Source organism: Nomia melanderi, chromosome 7, assembly GCF_051020985.1.
Source record: "Nomia melanderi isolate GNS246 chromosome 7, iyNomMela1, whole genome shotgun sequence".
NCBI lineage: Eukaryota > Metazoa > Arthropoda > Insecta > Hymenoptera > Halictidae > Nomia > Nomia melanderi.
Window position 1 is genome coordinate 13,503,080 of NC_135005.1, and position 13,311 is coordinate 13,516,390.

The 13,311-nt window shown below is 49.0% G+C and overlaps 1 protein-coding gene, 2 long non-coding RNA genes and 1 other non-coding gene across 6 annotated transcripts in view; 3 read left to right on the forward strand and 1 right to left on the reverse strand.

Moving 5' to 3' along the window:
• Pdk1 (Phosphoinositide-dependent kinase 1) overlaps window positions 1-13,311 on the reverse strand; it is a 678,796-nt gene that overhangs the window by 44,572 nt on the left and 620,913 nt on the right. The window contains exon 1 of one of the 3 annotated variants that reach the window (XM_031984777.2): window positions 5,110-5,626. The exons of the other annotated variants lie outside the window; for them this stretch is intronic. Within the exon in view, the coding sequence (XP_031840637.1) occupies window positions 5,110-5,175 (66 nt within the window). The 5' untranslated portion in view covers window positions 5,176-5,626. Of the gene's footprint in view, window positions 1-5,109; window positions 5,627-13,311 lie in introns of those variants that run through there. 3 annotated transcript variants of the gene reach the window in all.
• LOC143174743 (uncharacterized) overlaps window positions 1-13,311 on the forward strand; it is a 58,002-nt gene that overhangs the window by 31,267 nt on the left and 13,424 nt on the right. The window lies entirely within an intron of this gene.
• TRNAR-UCU (transfer RNA arginine (anticodon UCU)) lies at window positions 3,749-3,821 on the forward strand. Its single transcript has one exon. It is a non-coding gene; the product is annotated as a tRNA-Arg (tRNA).
• LOC116430518 (uncharacterized) lies at window positions 12,018-13,016 on the forward strand. The gene is made up of 3 exons (XR_004235726.2): window positions 12,018-12,162; window positions 12,243-12,507; window positions 12,571-13,016. It is a non-coding gene; the product is annotated as an uncharacterized LOC116430518 (long non-coding RNA).

Genomic DNA, 13,311 nt, shown 5'->3' on the forward strand with positions numbered 1-13,311 from the left:
CATAGATTCAACGATCGAAAGATCATCGTTACCACGGTATTGTTGTAACATCTAGCCCGTATACATTAACCCAACACGTGGTTTTTAAAGTCCAGCACACGCGCGTGCAGCGGCCATTGTTACATAACCATCAGATATACGCGTTTTACATGCCTCGAGCTGCCATTTACATAGTTCGCCGATTAAACGGGGACTCGTTCGAACTGGCGTTCCGTGCGACTAGAAAGCCCGCGCGCGGAGGATACGCTTAATTAAGATCAATTACGATTGACGTTATCGCGACGCCGGAATTGGGCAAACAGCCGTATTGGCGGGCAATGCAGGAAAACGCGTCACGGAATGTTTCGCCGGAGAAACATGGAGGTCCGTGTGTGTCGGCGGCCTCGAACGGCCGCCGCGGACCACCTGAAAACACAGCTGCACGCGCCAACGCCTGCACGGTGCGCCGATTCGTTGATTCCTCTCCCGTCCCGTCTCCGTCTTCTCCTCTTCTTTTTCGTTAATTTCCGAATGAACGACGGCACGTGTCGCGCGAGCGGCGTAATCGAGAGTCTAACGACACCGAACGACGCGGGCGTTACGTAGCTTACACGTAACGCTCGCTGTCGCTCGCCTCGCGGCTCCTCGAAATGACGAGCGGCGAACAACAGGCCGCCGCCCGTGCAACGGTGTTCGATCTACGTCACCGGCGATCGAGCAACCGGCAGGTTCGCCGATAAGCCGAGCAAATATCGCGCGCATCGGTGTCTTCTTTGACGTAGACACGAAGCTAGTTGCAATGGTAACGAGATAATGGAATTACTCCGCGGATTCACGTTGTCGGCCGCGGCGGTTCGACGCAGTTGGTAAACGCATTACGGCCGCCACTCGATAACGTAACCGCCGCGAAAACGGCTAGATCCGGCGATAGCGGATGAAAACGTCTCTTTCGAGCTTCAATTAGCCGCGATTGCGGGTCTTTCGCAATGGCCACGATACCCTTTGAATTGACGCAGACGATAATGGCCGGAGAGGCGACGAATCTACTCGAGAACGCGGAATGGGGGATTTTTATCGATTAACCCTTTCAAGGACGTTTCCGTTGCGCGGCCATGAATGCGCAGATTCCCTTCGTCGCCGATAGACGCAGCTTTCTGTGTACAAACACGCCACTCGTAGGAGGTTTCTTGATACCAGGATTACAAACGACGCGAGCCGTAATGGGAAAATTACATGGAAAAAAGTGGAATGCCACGGTGGGGGTCGGAGAAGTGGATACAAGATAAAATTAATTATCGTAATTACTAACCTCCAACGGCGGAGTTCAGCGAGATAAACCTAGGCTGTTTGGTAACCTAACCCTGTGGAAGTTGGGAAACAACAACGAACTACGATTACGGGATTATTTAATTATGCCTGGAATCTTGTTGTGCGTCGCTCGAGTAATAACAAACAGACCACTCGAGTGCTTCCGAAGTGCTCGATAAGGCGAGCGTTGCTTAAACTTTTTGTTCCGATGGTATCGATTTACATAGATTACTTTTTACACGGTACATTGTCCTTAACTCTTGACAAGCCGGCACGTGTTTGTACCCTGATTGAACCGTAGAAACTCGTTGGCATACAACGAGAGAATTGAATCAGAAAATTTCGGTAAGATAATTTGCTGGATCACGAACGAGGGAGATATGTTGGAGGAAATGATGCGGCGATAGAATACCTGAACACTTTTGTTTCTCCGCGAAAAGGAATTCGAAAGCGTGTTCATCGGACACTGGTGGGTTCCTTAGGGTTAACGAAGAAGCATCCGAACACACGAACAAGCGTGTAAATTTCATCGTGGAACGCTCAACTCTCTGCCAAGTCTTCGTTACCCGCGGGCAGGGATGTTTGCCGCGCAACGACGCAACTGAATGTCCGGGTTATCACCTGTCGTTACGTAATCTGCCATCTTAGTTCTGCGATTAAAAGTCTTCCTCGTGTAACATCGAGTGTGTACAGCGATTTTTTCGCTTTTTCTCTGCCCGCCCCCCCTCCCCCGCCCCGCTTCTCGATTGCGCACACGATTAAGCGCCGTATCGGTGTCTTCTGCGTAATCGTCGATCGATCGATGATATCGCGTCGCGATGAAGTTTACGGTGACACGCGGCGAAGCGTCGAACGCCGGTACACTTCGTCCCTGACAACCTCCCCCCCCCCCCGTCATTCTTGCAATTTCCTTAATAGCTGGAAACACTTTTCTCCTATAAAAGTGAAACGGCTTCTAGGGGGTCTTGATCGCGACTCGTTTAGATCGTAATCTTATACAACAAACCTATTTCAACCGCTGCGAAAGGATAAGTTATGAACGGTCTAAATTTACTGCTGCGCGTGCGACGCCGCTAATAATATCGTTACAAAACGTTTTCTTGCGAAATCCTGCGAATAATGCGACCGACTGGTCGCCGACTGACCCTCTGTCACTTCACTTTCATGAATTAACAAGAATCAACTCTTTGACCCTCGAATGATCAACTTGCGATAGGTCTAACCCCGAAACAGCCATTGCGTTATCGCAGGCGAGTACTGCAAATAATTTCAAGGATATCAGAAGCTCCGTCACAAAAATTCCTCGAGTTCCTTAAGAAACGTTACTTAAAAATCCGCGATCCCATAAAGTTCGAGCAAGGGGGTGAAATTGTCTGGAGATCGCGCTGTCTAGAGGACTCGACTTCTGTAAAGCATTCTTTCGCTTCATAACCGGTGTCCTCCATCCGCGTCTTTATTGCGGTACCCCAACAAATATTAGCTCTACACCGGTGTCCCGGGTGGTTCGTGCAAAGCCAGGCTCGCGAAACTCTTAATCGATCCCCGGCCCTCTTCGGGGTGCTCTAGGCGCCGCTCAAGGAACCACCGCGAGAGCAGCGTGGTTCGCCCGAACGCCAGCTTCCCTCTTTGTTCTTGGCACGGGGCCCGGCCGCTAATGAACGTAACCGAATAAATCTACGCGCGTGTCGTCTCTTCACGTGACGGTGCGCCGTCGTGACGTCACGTCGAGCATACAGCCCTCTAAACAATGGTCAACGGCATCCGACACAGCAAATATAGATCTTGCCGGGTGACGGCGCGGCGCTGTTCTCGAAATTCTGTCCCGTGACTGGATCACGCCGTTACGCGATACGATCGATACGCAGTTATTAGCGTCGACCGTCAGCCGACCGTGGTTGCAGTATTCTTCCGTTGCACGTTACGCGGGGAGGCCGACTGATGCTGCGGACGGATGTATTTGCAACCCCTATTTCCCGGGAAAATGGTTCATACTCTTTTTGGCGTGGGACTCGAATTTTTCGGTTGACTTTCGATCGATATGAACTCTGACGAATAAAACTTTGAAGTGAATTTATACTAAATATAGTTTTATGACATTTTGTTGAGCCACTCTTGATTCACACAACTGCGATGATGGCGAGTCGCTATTTTAATTTTGGACTAATTTCAGCTGAATCAAAACGTTGAAGTTAACATTGCATTAAACGTTTTGGCAGCGGGCAGCTATGAATACAAGGTAGTATCGTGAATGCGTAGAATGATAGGTATACTGGTAAAGGAGTCCATTTTTGAGAACTTCGGTCAGTATATACATATGTGGTACGTAATGGCGGTCGACTAATAGTTTCTCCGCGACATCTTCCAAGTTGTGCTCGTTTCAATATAACTGTAGTTTGCGTCATTGAATTTGTTCTTTTATTGCTCGAGCAACTTTTACAGACTTATAGAGGTATGCTTGACAGTCCCTTTGGCGCAGAGGATAGCGCGTTGGACTTCTAATCCAAAGGTCGCGGGTTCGATCCCCGCAAGGGATGATACGTTTTGCTCTTGAACGCGAAAAGATTTATTCTAGACTGCTCCACTCGCCATTTTAATACTTTCTGACTTGTTTCATATTTTACTAGTTAAGATTTCAATCGGTACCAGTACAGATTTCAGTAATCTCACCCTTTTCTATACGTTCGTACCTTTAAAAGATTGAGAAACTAACCACTGAACATCGCCAACGTAAAAACAATCGTATCATTGCGATACTGAATTCCATTTCATATCTTTATCACACACATGACTCGTTCGGAGGATCAATATTTACACCTCTTTTTAATAAAACGCGACAAACATCGTTGTATCCCTAATTCTCTGTTCTCGATCTTAAAAGTATCGTTCGCGGACGGTAAATCAATTAATCGAGCTCTGTTTCGATCGATATCAACCGGAAACGCGTCACAGTACACACAGAGACTCGAGTAGCAGATAAATCAGCTAGCCGCTGATTAAATTCAATGAACCCGGCGATCGTTCAAAACTGCACTAAATAAACAAATTAATCTACGGTTACATAAACATCGTTAACGATCGAGAACACCGATCGATCTGAATCTCCCTCGAACTTTCATCTTCAGCGACACGTAGGCTGTAACTTCGTTGAAAAACTATACCCGACAGGCTAAAACCGTGGCGAGAACGTCACCGAACATTCCGGATAACTTACTTCAGAATTAGATCGGTTCCGTCGACAATGAAGCTCGCCTCGTGAGCATGAGAAGAAGTCTAAGAAAAGTGTGTGCTAGCATGTGACCAATTCGAAGATCGTTTCCAAAAAGTTTACGGCTATGACGCGGACGTCGCACCATGTTGGCGGGTCGTTCGGTACCAACGGAAACTTCGCGGTCCGGTTGTTTAGACTGCGCGCGGGGCATGAATCTTTCTCATTGTCCCGCTAACGTTACGGTTATATGCGAGCGTTGCGTCACCGGGGGCCGCCATCACGTGAAGAAAAGACACGCGTCATTCGTTCGCGGATGTACATTAGTAACTGGGCCAATTGCCAACAGTGAAAGAGATATATCTGCGTTCCTTCGGCTACGTCATGCCAAGGAACGCGAACAAATGAGGAGAACGTCCAGAAGAGGGGTTGCCAGCGGAGGAGGCAGGCCGGGGCAATAAAAAGGAATCAATTGTCCGTTTTGACGTTGGCCACCAGCCTCCGGCGGCGGAGAACCATCGCGATACACGGACCGTCTATGTTATTCCGGAGGAGGCGATCGTTTTCAAAAATTCCGTTTTCCCCGCCGGGGGATGTCAATTACCATCGGGACTTACCGAGATCAGCCGCCTGGTCGTTCCCAGAATGCGCGAGGTCACGCTGACGCGATTCTTGCAGGACATGCTTCAGGGTTGCGTCCATGAAACTCGGCTCGTTTCGTTTTTTCTGAACACTGCACGCGGACACTGCGATTTGTCACTGTCAGTTAGCGTGGATCCTCGTCACGGAAACATCATTCCGCGCGTCGAAGAGACTTCTTCCTGTACAACTTCACTGTCGTAATCGATTCAAAGTAACCAACGTAACATCGCGAATGTATTCAGTGTTGTGGCACGGGGTCGCGGCGGGAGCTCAAGTTCCATGAGATTTGTAAGTTGATTCTCGCATGATTGCGGAAAAATCGTTGCGCCGACAGTCCGCGGAGGAGTGCCCGAGCGGCGAGGCAATTACGGGACATCGGAGCGCGGGCTCGTGCAGCTGGCGGGTCCCGAAAACTAGTCGCAGCGCGACGAACCGTTAGATCGTGCCGCTGCCAAAAGTTGTTTCCGCGGTCCCGTCAAGGTCTAGCGAGACTGATCCGTGAACCCGACGCCTCCCGAATTAAATATATGAGCGTCGATCGGCCGAAACGGGACGTCATGGGGTACGCGTCATCGACTTGAACGTCACTCGTTTCCGCCCTCTGCCTTTTATCGAACTATAACTCCGGTGATTGCGATGCTCGTAAAAAAATAACTAGCTTCAGCGGAGTGGTCGGCGCACCTGAAAATCGTACGCATGTCTCGTAGCGGTGTCGGACAGATGAACGTCGCGTAAGTACGCGAGCATCGATGGTCGAGGTTCTGTTACGTGCATCGATAGCTGTAGTTACCATTGTGTTGTGCAATAATATCGCTCGATAGAATTCCCTTATCGGTCAAAGTCGCGTCTCTTTTTTAAATTGAGTATGTACTCTTTTCAGGGGCAGCGCTTGGTCTTTTCTATCAGTCGCCACTGCGAATTGTTTTTAATTTAATTTTGATATATACTTCGATAATAAAGATTTAACTTTTTACTTCAAGTCTGTTGAACCTGGTAAGGCTGTGGAACGGATATTTTTAAAAAGAATCGTTGTTCACGTTAAAAACGCGTTGATCCTATAATGTAGCGGCTTCCTCAGTTTTTCTAGCTCTTATACTTCCCTACACTTCTGGTTTTTTCGCGTCACCTCTACTAGCCGATTGCTGAAACCAACTGTTTGTTATTGTGTCCTTATCCTTGCCTTTACCTATCACCAACTCACTCCTCTGTTGTCACTTTCTTGTATCATTTCTTTGTCCAACGCGCTTACGGACCGTCATCGGTCATTAACCTAATTCGTTAAATTACCCTTCACCTTCCAGAAAATTCTAAATGCAGTTCATTGCCCTAATCTTCACGCCCCAAATTCCTGTATCCTTATAGAAGTCGCAACCAATGAAATCTTTCGCCTCACGCAGCTTCGCCACTAAAGTCTATACGCTACGCTGTTTCGGCAAATAAATTATTGTTAAAATAATTGAATAAAGTGAACCGTTATGAAAATCTTTCGTTACCTCGCAGAGTAATCGCAAAAGTGGCAAGATAACTTATAAAAAGTGGTGGAAGAAAAAAGCACGTAGACTTTTTCCAGACAGATGTAGCAGTTTCGCGTTCGTCTAATAGCTGCTTGTCGCAACAATGCGACAATCAACTATAAAAAGAACGAAAGAAAGGAATAAGGAGAGCGGCTCTATAAATGTTTACGATCGATCGATACGTGTCGCTCGTAGAGGAACGGAATCGCAGTTACAGCGGCGTCGATCGCTAGCGCGCGTGGCGCGTTCGTCTCGGTCCATTTAGTCGGTCGGCTCCGACGCAATTTGTGACGGCGTCGGTCGTCACGGAGTCACCGTGACGGCCTCGGATACGTCAACGCGTCCGTCCGGCCGTTGGCCAAACATCCTAGATCCGTCCGTGAAAATTATTATCGGACCGCATTACCCGGCACTTTAACATTCCGCGGGCTTGTCGATGGCACGACGATTCCGTGCCCGCGAAATTTCGATGTTTCCACTCGTCAGTCACCTTTGTTCGGCGAATCGTCGACCGCGGAACTAAATTATAACACGTTTTTTGAAAGGAGCAACAGTTGGGATGAAATTGCGATGGACCACCGTGTATCCCGTATTTTGTGCGCACCTCCTCGAAAAACAAAGGCCGCAACAATGGCAATTTTCGTGGATTATCGTTTGAAAGGGAGAAAAACGCAATCGCAAAATGCGAGATGAAACGGAAAAGCGAAACAGCGTCGAACGTTCCGCGAAGTGTTAATGGACGCCGGATTTTCCGTGGGCGGACGCGACCGATTACGAACGGTGCCAGCGTCGATACGACGTATCGTTCCACGAATTACGGCTCTCCGCTGCGTAATGGATACGGAAGGTCCGCGTGACTGGCGACGTAGCGACGATTGGTCGTCAGGATCGAGCCAATTTTCGAATTGATTCGGCTTTTGTCGGACGGAATGCTCGCACCGGGAGGAATAATGAGTCTCGTGCGGAAGTATACACGTAAATTTGCTTGAAATACTACGATCCAGTGAATTTACCGAATGAAGGATGATCAACGTGGAAAGGAAAAATGGAACGTTACGTTTTACGGAAAAATTTCAGCCGACGAATGCAGTGCTCGAACCCGTAAAAGATAAAATACAACGAAAACGTCCGCTCGGTTTAAATTCTGTGACGAAACCAGCGAATTCGACGCGGAGGATTAATAAATTCCCGTCTGTTGATTCATTTGGGGGTTAATTCGTAGGCTAGGTTAATCGCCCACGCAATTAATCATGCTTTTAGAGGCGAGGAATGGAAGAACGGTAGCGCGCTGCCTTCGGAACAAAAGCGGAGTCTCTCTTTTGCAACGGGCACGATTGTATTCCCCTATCCTCGTGCGCTAATATTTATCGAGCAACGATTACCGATCCGTAAAGTTCATTTGTCCAATGGAGAACGCGAACGTTCTCCGAGGAAATGTATTTTCCTGTTAGCGAACGTGGCCGCTTCCTCGAAAATACAATGTTGTTTTTAGTCAAACGTCCGTGTCCGAGGCAGGAATAAGTGAAATCGTTGTGTTGGCCACGAACCGGCGGCTAACTACGTTTCGCGCGTTTCTCGACAGCGACGAACCGAGGAGAACGCGGAAACCGCGCGCAGGAAAGAACGTCTCGGTGCACGGCCAACTCGCTAGGTAGGCGTTCATACAGCCGTCACGACGGACGAATGCGTCGAGCGGCGAACGGCGTGTAACCGGGAGCCGCGGCGTCGGTGAAAATTCTTATCGCAACCCCCGTCGGCCGTGATACAATTTTCGTGATAATCAAGCGAGCCCCGCTAAGCCTTACAATAAATATTGACGGTTCGCTCCCGTTACATCGATCCGGCTATTTTTACAACCTGCTCCCGTTAACGATATCGAGTCGCTAAAAACGGCAGGTACCGTTTAGGGCGACACTCTCTGTTCGAGGGAAACGTTTGTTCTTTAGCACTCGGGAATAACTTATTTAGTCATTTCTAAGGCAAGCTGCAATAACGCCCGTTTCGGTAACTGGGAAAAGAGAAATTACGAATGGATTACTTTGATCCATTCGGCAGTTCTAATGTTAAAGCAGCCATTTTCGTCTGAACTCCCATTGAAATATATTACGAGAATTTAGAGATAGAAGCTGACGAGAGTAGAATCCGCTGGATATTTTAGGTTTGATTCGATACTCCTCCTTTGTCAAAGTTCCGGTTCGACGGCGGAAGATTTCTCTGCGAACCCCATTCGCAAAATGGCGCTGTCCCAGCGACGGCAGCGTTATTTTTCACGGTTTCACGGCTGAATATTTCGTCCCGATCGGGTTAAACCCCGATCGAGTAACGCGAAATGAAATTGCGCCGCCACAAAGAGCAGCACGTTGAAAGATGGTGGCCCCAGGGCAATCGGTGGCCGCAGCAAACTTGCAACGCGACACGATTCCCCGTAACGGCTCGCCATTTTTAGTCGCCGCCGTGTCTGGGAACCGTACGGAATCTCTCGCGAATTTCCTGATCGATGGAACTTTCCTCGGTTTAATTGCGTCGAAAAATCGAGGGAAAAAAAAGGGAACAGCCATGTTATGTCGCTACCTTGTTGCACCGGCGACTGATGGAGGCTAAAAAGCCGCAAGAAGTGTCCTCATTTAATGGGTTAATAGAAGACATTTCTCCATCTCCAACAAGGTGGTCAGCATATTTCCGTTGGAACGTCATAGCCAGTATCTAGGTGACGTACCTAGAACTCGTCGAGTTCGGATCTCGCTTATTACACGGACGCGTCTGCCAAAGATCCCCACCAGCCAGGTGAACACCATCCGTCCGCGTATCTGGCATCGGCTGCCGAACGGCGTGAGTGTACCGTGAGCGGCCGCTATATTTACCTTCGGAAAAGTCGCTTTGCCAAGTCGAGTAAGGTGTCGCGAGTACAGTAGCCGGTGCACCGGGAGCGCCGGATAAATCCGGTTCGACGCCAAAAGACGACACGGCATAAACATAGACGAGATAAACGTCGAAAAGCGTTCCTCACAACGGCCGAATGACCGAGATCGCCGCTAGCCCACGCTCTTCCCGCTGTGTCCCGCGCGGAGAGATGACGCTCGGCCGCCGCGCTCTTCAATCTGTTTCTCTATGACGCCTCCGATATTAACCTCCCAGGTGAAATCTTCGCCGTGAGAAAGAGAAACCGCGCGCCGTGGAAAAGCGGACTTCGCGCGCGGATACCTTAATTTCGTAGCATTTGGATCTGGGTTAGACCTGCCGAAGTCGTCACTTTCTTCTTTCGAACTTGTCGCGGGACAGATTGGAAGAGGAACGGATAGATTTGGATCTTCGTTTATTCTGTGGAACCTATGTCTTCCGATAGAGAAAGGATCGAGGATGAAGGGTTCGACATTCTTCGGTACTCTTATGTAAAACTGAGTCTTCGTGCAACATTATGCTCTATTTCGTAGAAAGTAGTCACGTGAGTTCTGTGGATATGCTGGTATAACGGAGGCAACATGGGTGTAAGAGTCTTGTCGGATAAAGGTCAGTCTTCCTCGGTGTCCAAGAAACGAGTCCGTGTCGCTCGAAGTGCTCCGGTCAATTAGGTGTGATTCTGCTCGCGGTTTTTTTCTGTTTCCTCGGTTCGTGTGAATGGGACTTAACGCATTCGTCAGCCCGTCAACCAGTGGGGGGAAAAAGAGTAAAGATAGTATCACGAGTATATCTCTCGAGTTAGTCTCGCAGTGCTAAGAGAGTTAGGTCGGTTATTTCCGTCATCTGTCGCGGGGTTCACGACCTGCGGCCCGAACGACGCATCCTGACGTAATGCGCCAGGTGAACGCGCGGCCTGGAAAAACGGACTCGGACGCCGATGTATTCGATCCTACCGGAAATACCAGCGATCCCGGTTAAAGGTCAAGCGAGCGAAATTCGCCGATTATCCCGGCTCGATCTTCGCTCGCCTCTTCGCTCATTCGAATATCAATTCCAGGTTTCCTCGATTTCCTTATTTGCCCGCGTGAGCGGTCATGTTTTTGCCGGAGTAAAAGCGACTTCCAACGTCAGCCTCGGAGACGCGGACGAAGATAAATCGCTTCTTTTTTAAATATCCTAGACAAGAGTAACATCTTTGATGTTCTGTAGCTAATGGACATGAAAAGAATATTCCAAACGAACAGCTCTTTCAAGGATGCGCAAAAACCACGCCGATGGAAGGAACTTTGGAGTAGCCTGATTACGGCTCTACAATATTCGACATCTGGCGCGCAATCTCAATTAACAACAATGTTGATACAAACCGCCGATAAGATGATCATAGATGTCTGCCAATCGCGAGATCGTATCTGACAATTTCGAGTGTCTCTCGCGAAGATAAATACACCAGTCACGCATAAATCAGGCTCTTCCAAAATTCCGCTGTTACTTTCGACACTTTCCAAACGTGTTATAATGATCTTCGTATATAGATCGATCCTCGAAATTTTCAAGTGAAACAGCTTCGTTGTTATACCTGTTTTCCTATTAGTTACTTCTACAGAATGTCATCTCCATCAGTTAATATCAACCCTACCTTTACGACATTTATTATTCAGTTTATTCCATTGCTCTCAGAAAAATTGACGTTCGTTCATTTAGGTCACAATAATTACGTATAAAGATATACAACTAAAATACACATCTCTGTCGCATCAATCAAAGTTGTAAACATTTACTAAATGTTAATAACCGCCACTCTGCGTGAAATTGATTCGTTGCAGCGTTAATATTTCTATCGGAAAACTGCCGAGTGCGAGGAGTCGGTACACACATACCCCGAATACCAAACATCACAGGACACCCCGTATAAGTGTCCACGGCGAGCGGAGTCCCCTTCCCGCGAAAGACTGCCGCGACAGTCGTGCTAATCGCGAATACCATTCGCGATTTCGAGAGCGGCGGAACGCGCCCGCCAGGATCGGTTAACAATGAGGACGCGAGTCAGCGTCACCAGCGACGCCTCCGCCGCGCGATAATTAACTGAGAAGCCGGGCGAAAGTCGGGAAAGCGCGTAGCGATCCATCTTGCATGTTCAACAGGTATCCAGATAAATTCCACAGCCGGAGAATCGAGAACCCTCGAGGTATGTTTGCTCGGCTCGCCGCGCTTACCGGGCCAGCAGCAGCCGGTAGCAACATTAGCAGCGCCGGCGAACGGCAACAGCGACGTCGGGAAACGTTCGGATGCCTGATGTGTCGTTACGCTCGCCGACCCGTTGTACCCGCGCGAGCGTACAAGCGTTACGTATCGCGATTGTTATGCTGCCTTCCGTCGGGACGCGGATTCCGTCCTCCCCGCGCCCCGATCGCCCGGAAGACATTCCGGGATAATAAGGATTATCCCCGCGAACCGTGAATTACCGCCAGTTGCCGCGGACGTGTTAACACGTCGACTGCCGGACGATTTAGCGCGGCGTATTACACGAAACGGATAAAACTGTAATATCCATGAATTATTTCGTTAAGCCGGGTTGTCGTTACTGCGGGTCTATCTTGCAGGATGTTACCGGGTTAGGTTGGATTATTTATAATATAGAAAAGTCGTCGAACAGTCGTCGCTCGACCCAGTGAATTACAGTCATTCGATTTGCTCAGGTATCGTGTTATTCTCTTTCCTGTTGACGATGGAGTGCGGAAGGCTACACCGTTAACTGCGAGTGACCGCGATTTTAGGCATCGATGAGATTAACAGTTCGACTCGTCGTTACTATTCGATGAGAGGTAGCAGAATATTTCTATAGACAAACGCCAGGTAATTGGATTAACATGAAAATGCGATCTCGGGAACAGCCGAGGCGCTCGCGACCGGTCAGCAACGGTTCGAGGCAATAATGGAGCAATTACATCGGGAACTCGCGGGGTGAGTTTCTCTTTGATGTTTCCACTCCCTCGTTACTTTCAGCATTTTCTTGGCAATTTGCAGGAAGATTTATTCAGGGGCGGAAGGAGGCAAAAACGGGGATGAGTTGCGCTTACGCGGTCCATTACTGGACTCTATTTCCCCAGCGAGGTATTATAACAAAACTGGAGAGCGCCTTAATAATTGCTCCTCTTTTATTGTGCGCAAGAAATATGTCTTCAGTAATATCCGTGAATTATTGCGCGAGGCCGCGGAAAGGGGATATCTTCGTCGCGTCCCGGAACGAATGGTTCTTACCCGAAAATTCATTCCTAAATGCGTTTTAACTGCTTAATATATCTCCGCGCGAATGTCCGGGTTAATGGTGAGCGAAACGCGAAAGAAAAATACCGGCTGCATTCAATAAGCATTCCAACGGGATTCTGCGACGGCGGAACACCGGGACCGTGTCCATTTCACCGGAGATTCCCCCGTCGAAATCCGCGCGGAAGGCATTCCCAAGAATTCCCGTTCCCAATTTCGCGCGGATCCTACGTTGGCCAGCGCCGGTATCGATGAAACGCCACCGTGGTAACACCCTCGACGTCGCGTTCCCGTAAGCACGTACGATATTACTTCTGCCAACGCCGCGAGATAACAACGCAGTGACGTTCCCCTTCTTTCCTATGCACCGGCGACGGAAACGCCGGCTACAGTGGCCGTCGCCGTGATCCTCGCCGCGCGAATTTCCAGCATTCCGGAGTCCGTTCCGGTGTACCTTCGACAGGAATTCCGGTGAAGGTTGCCCGATACTTGAGCCGCAAC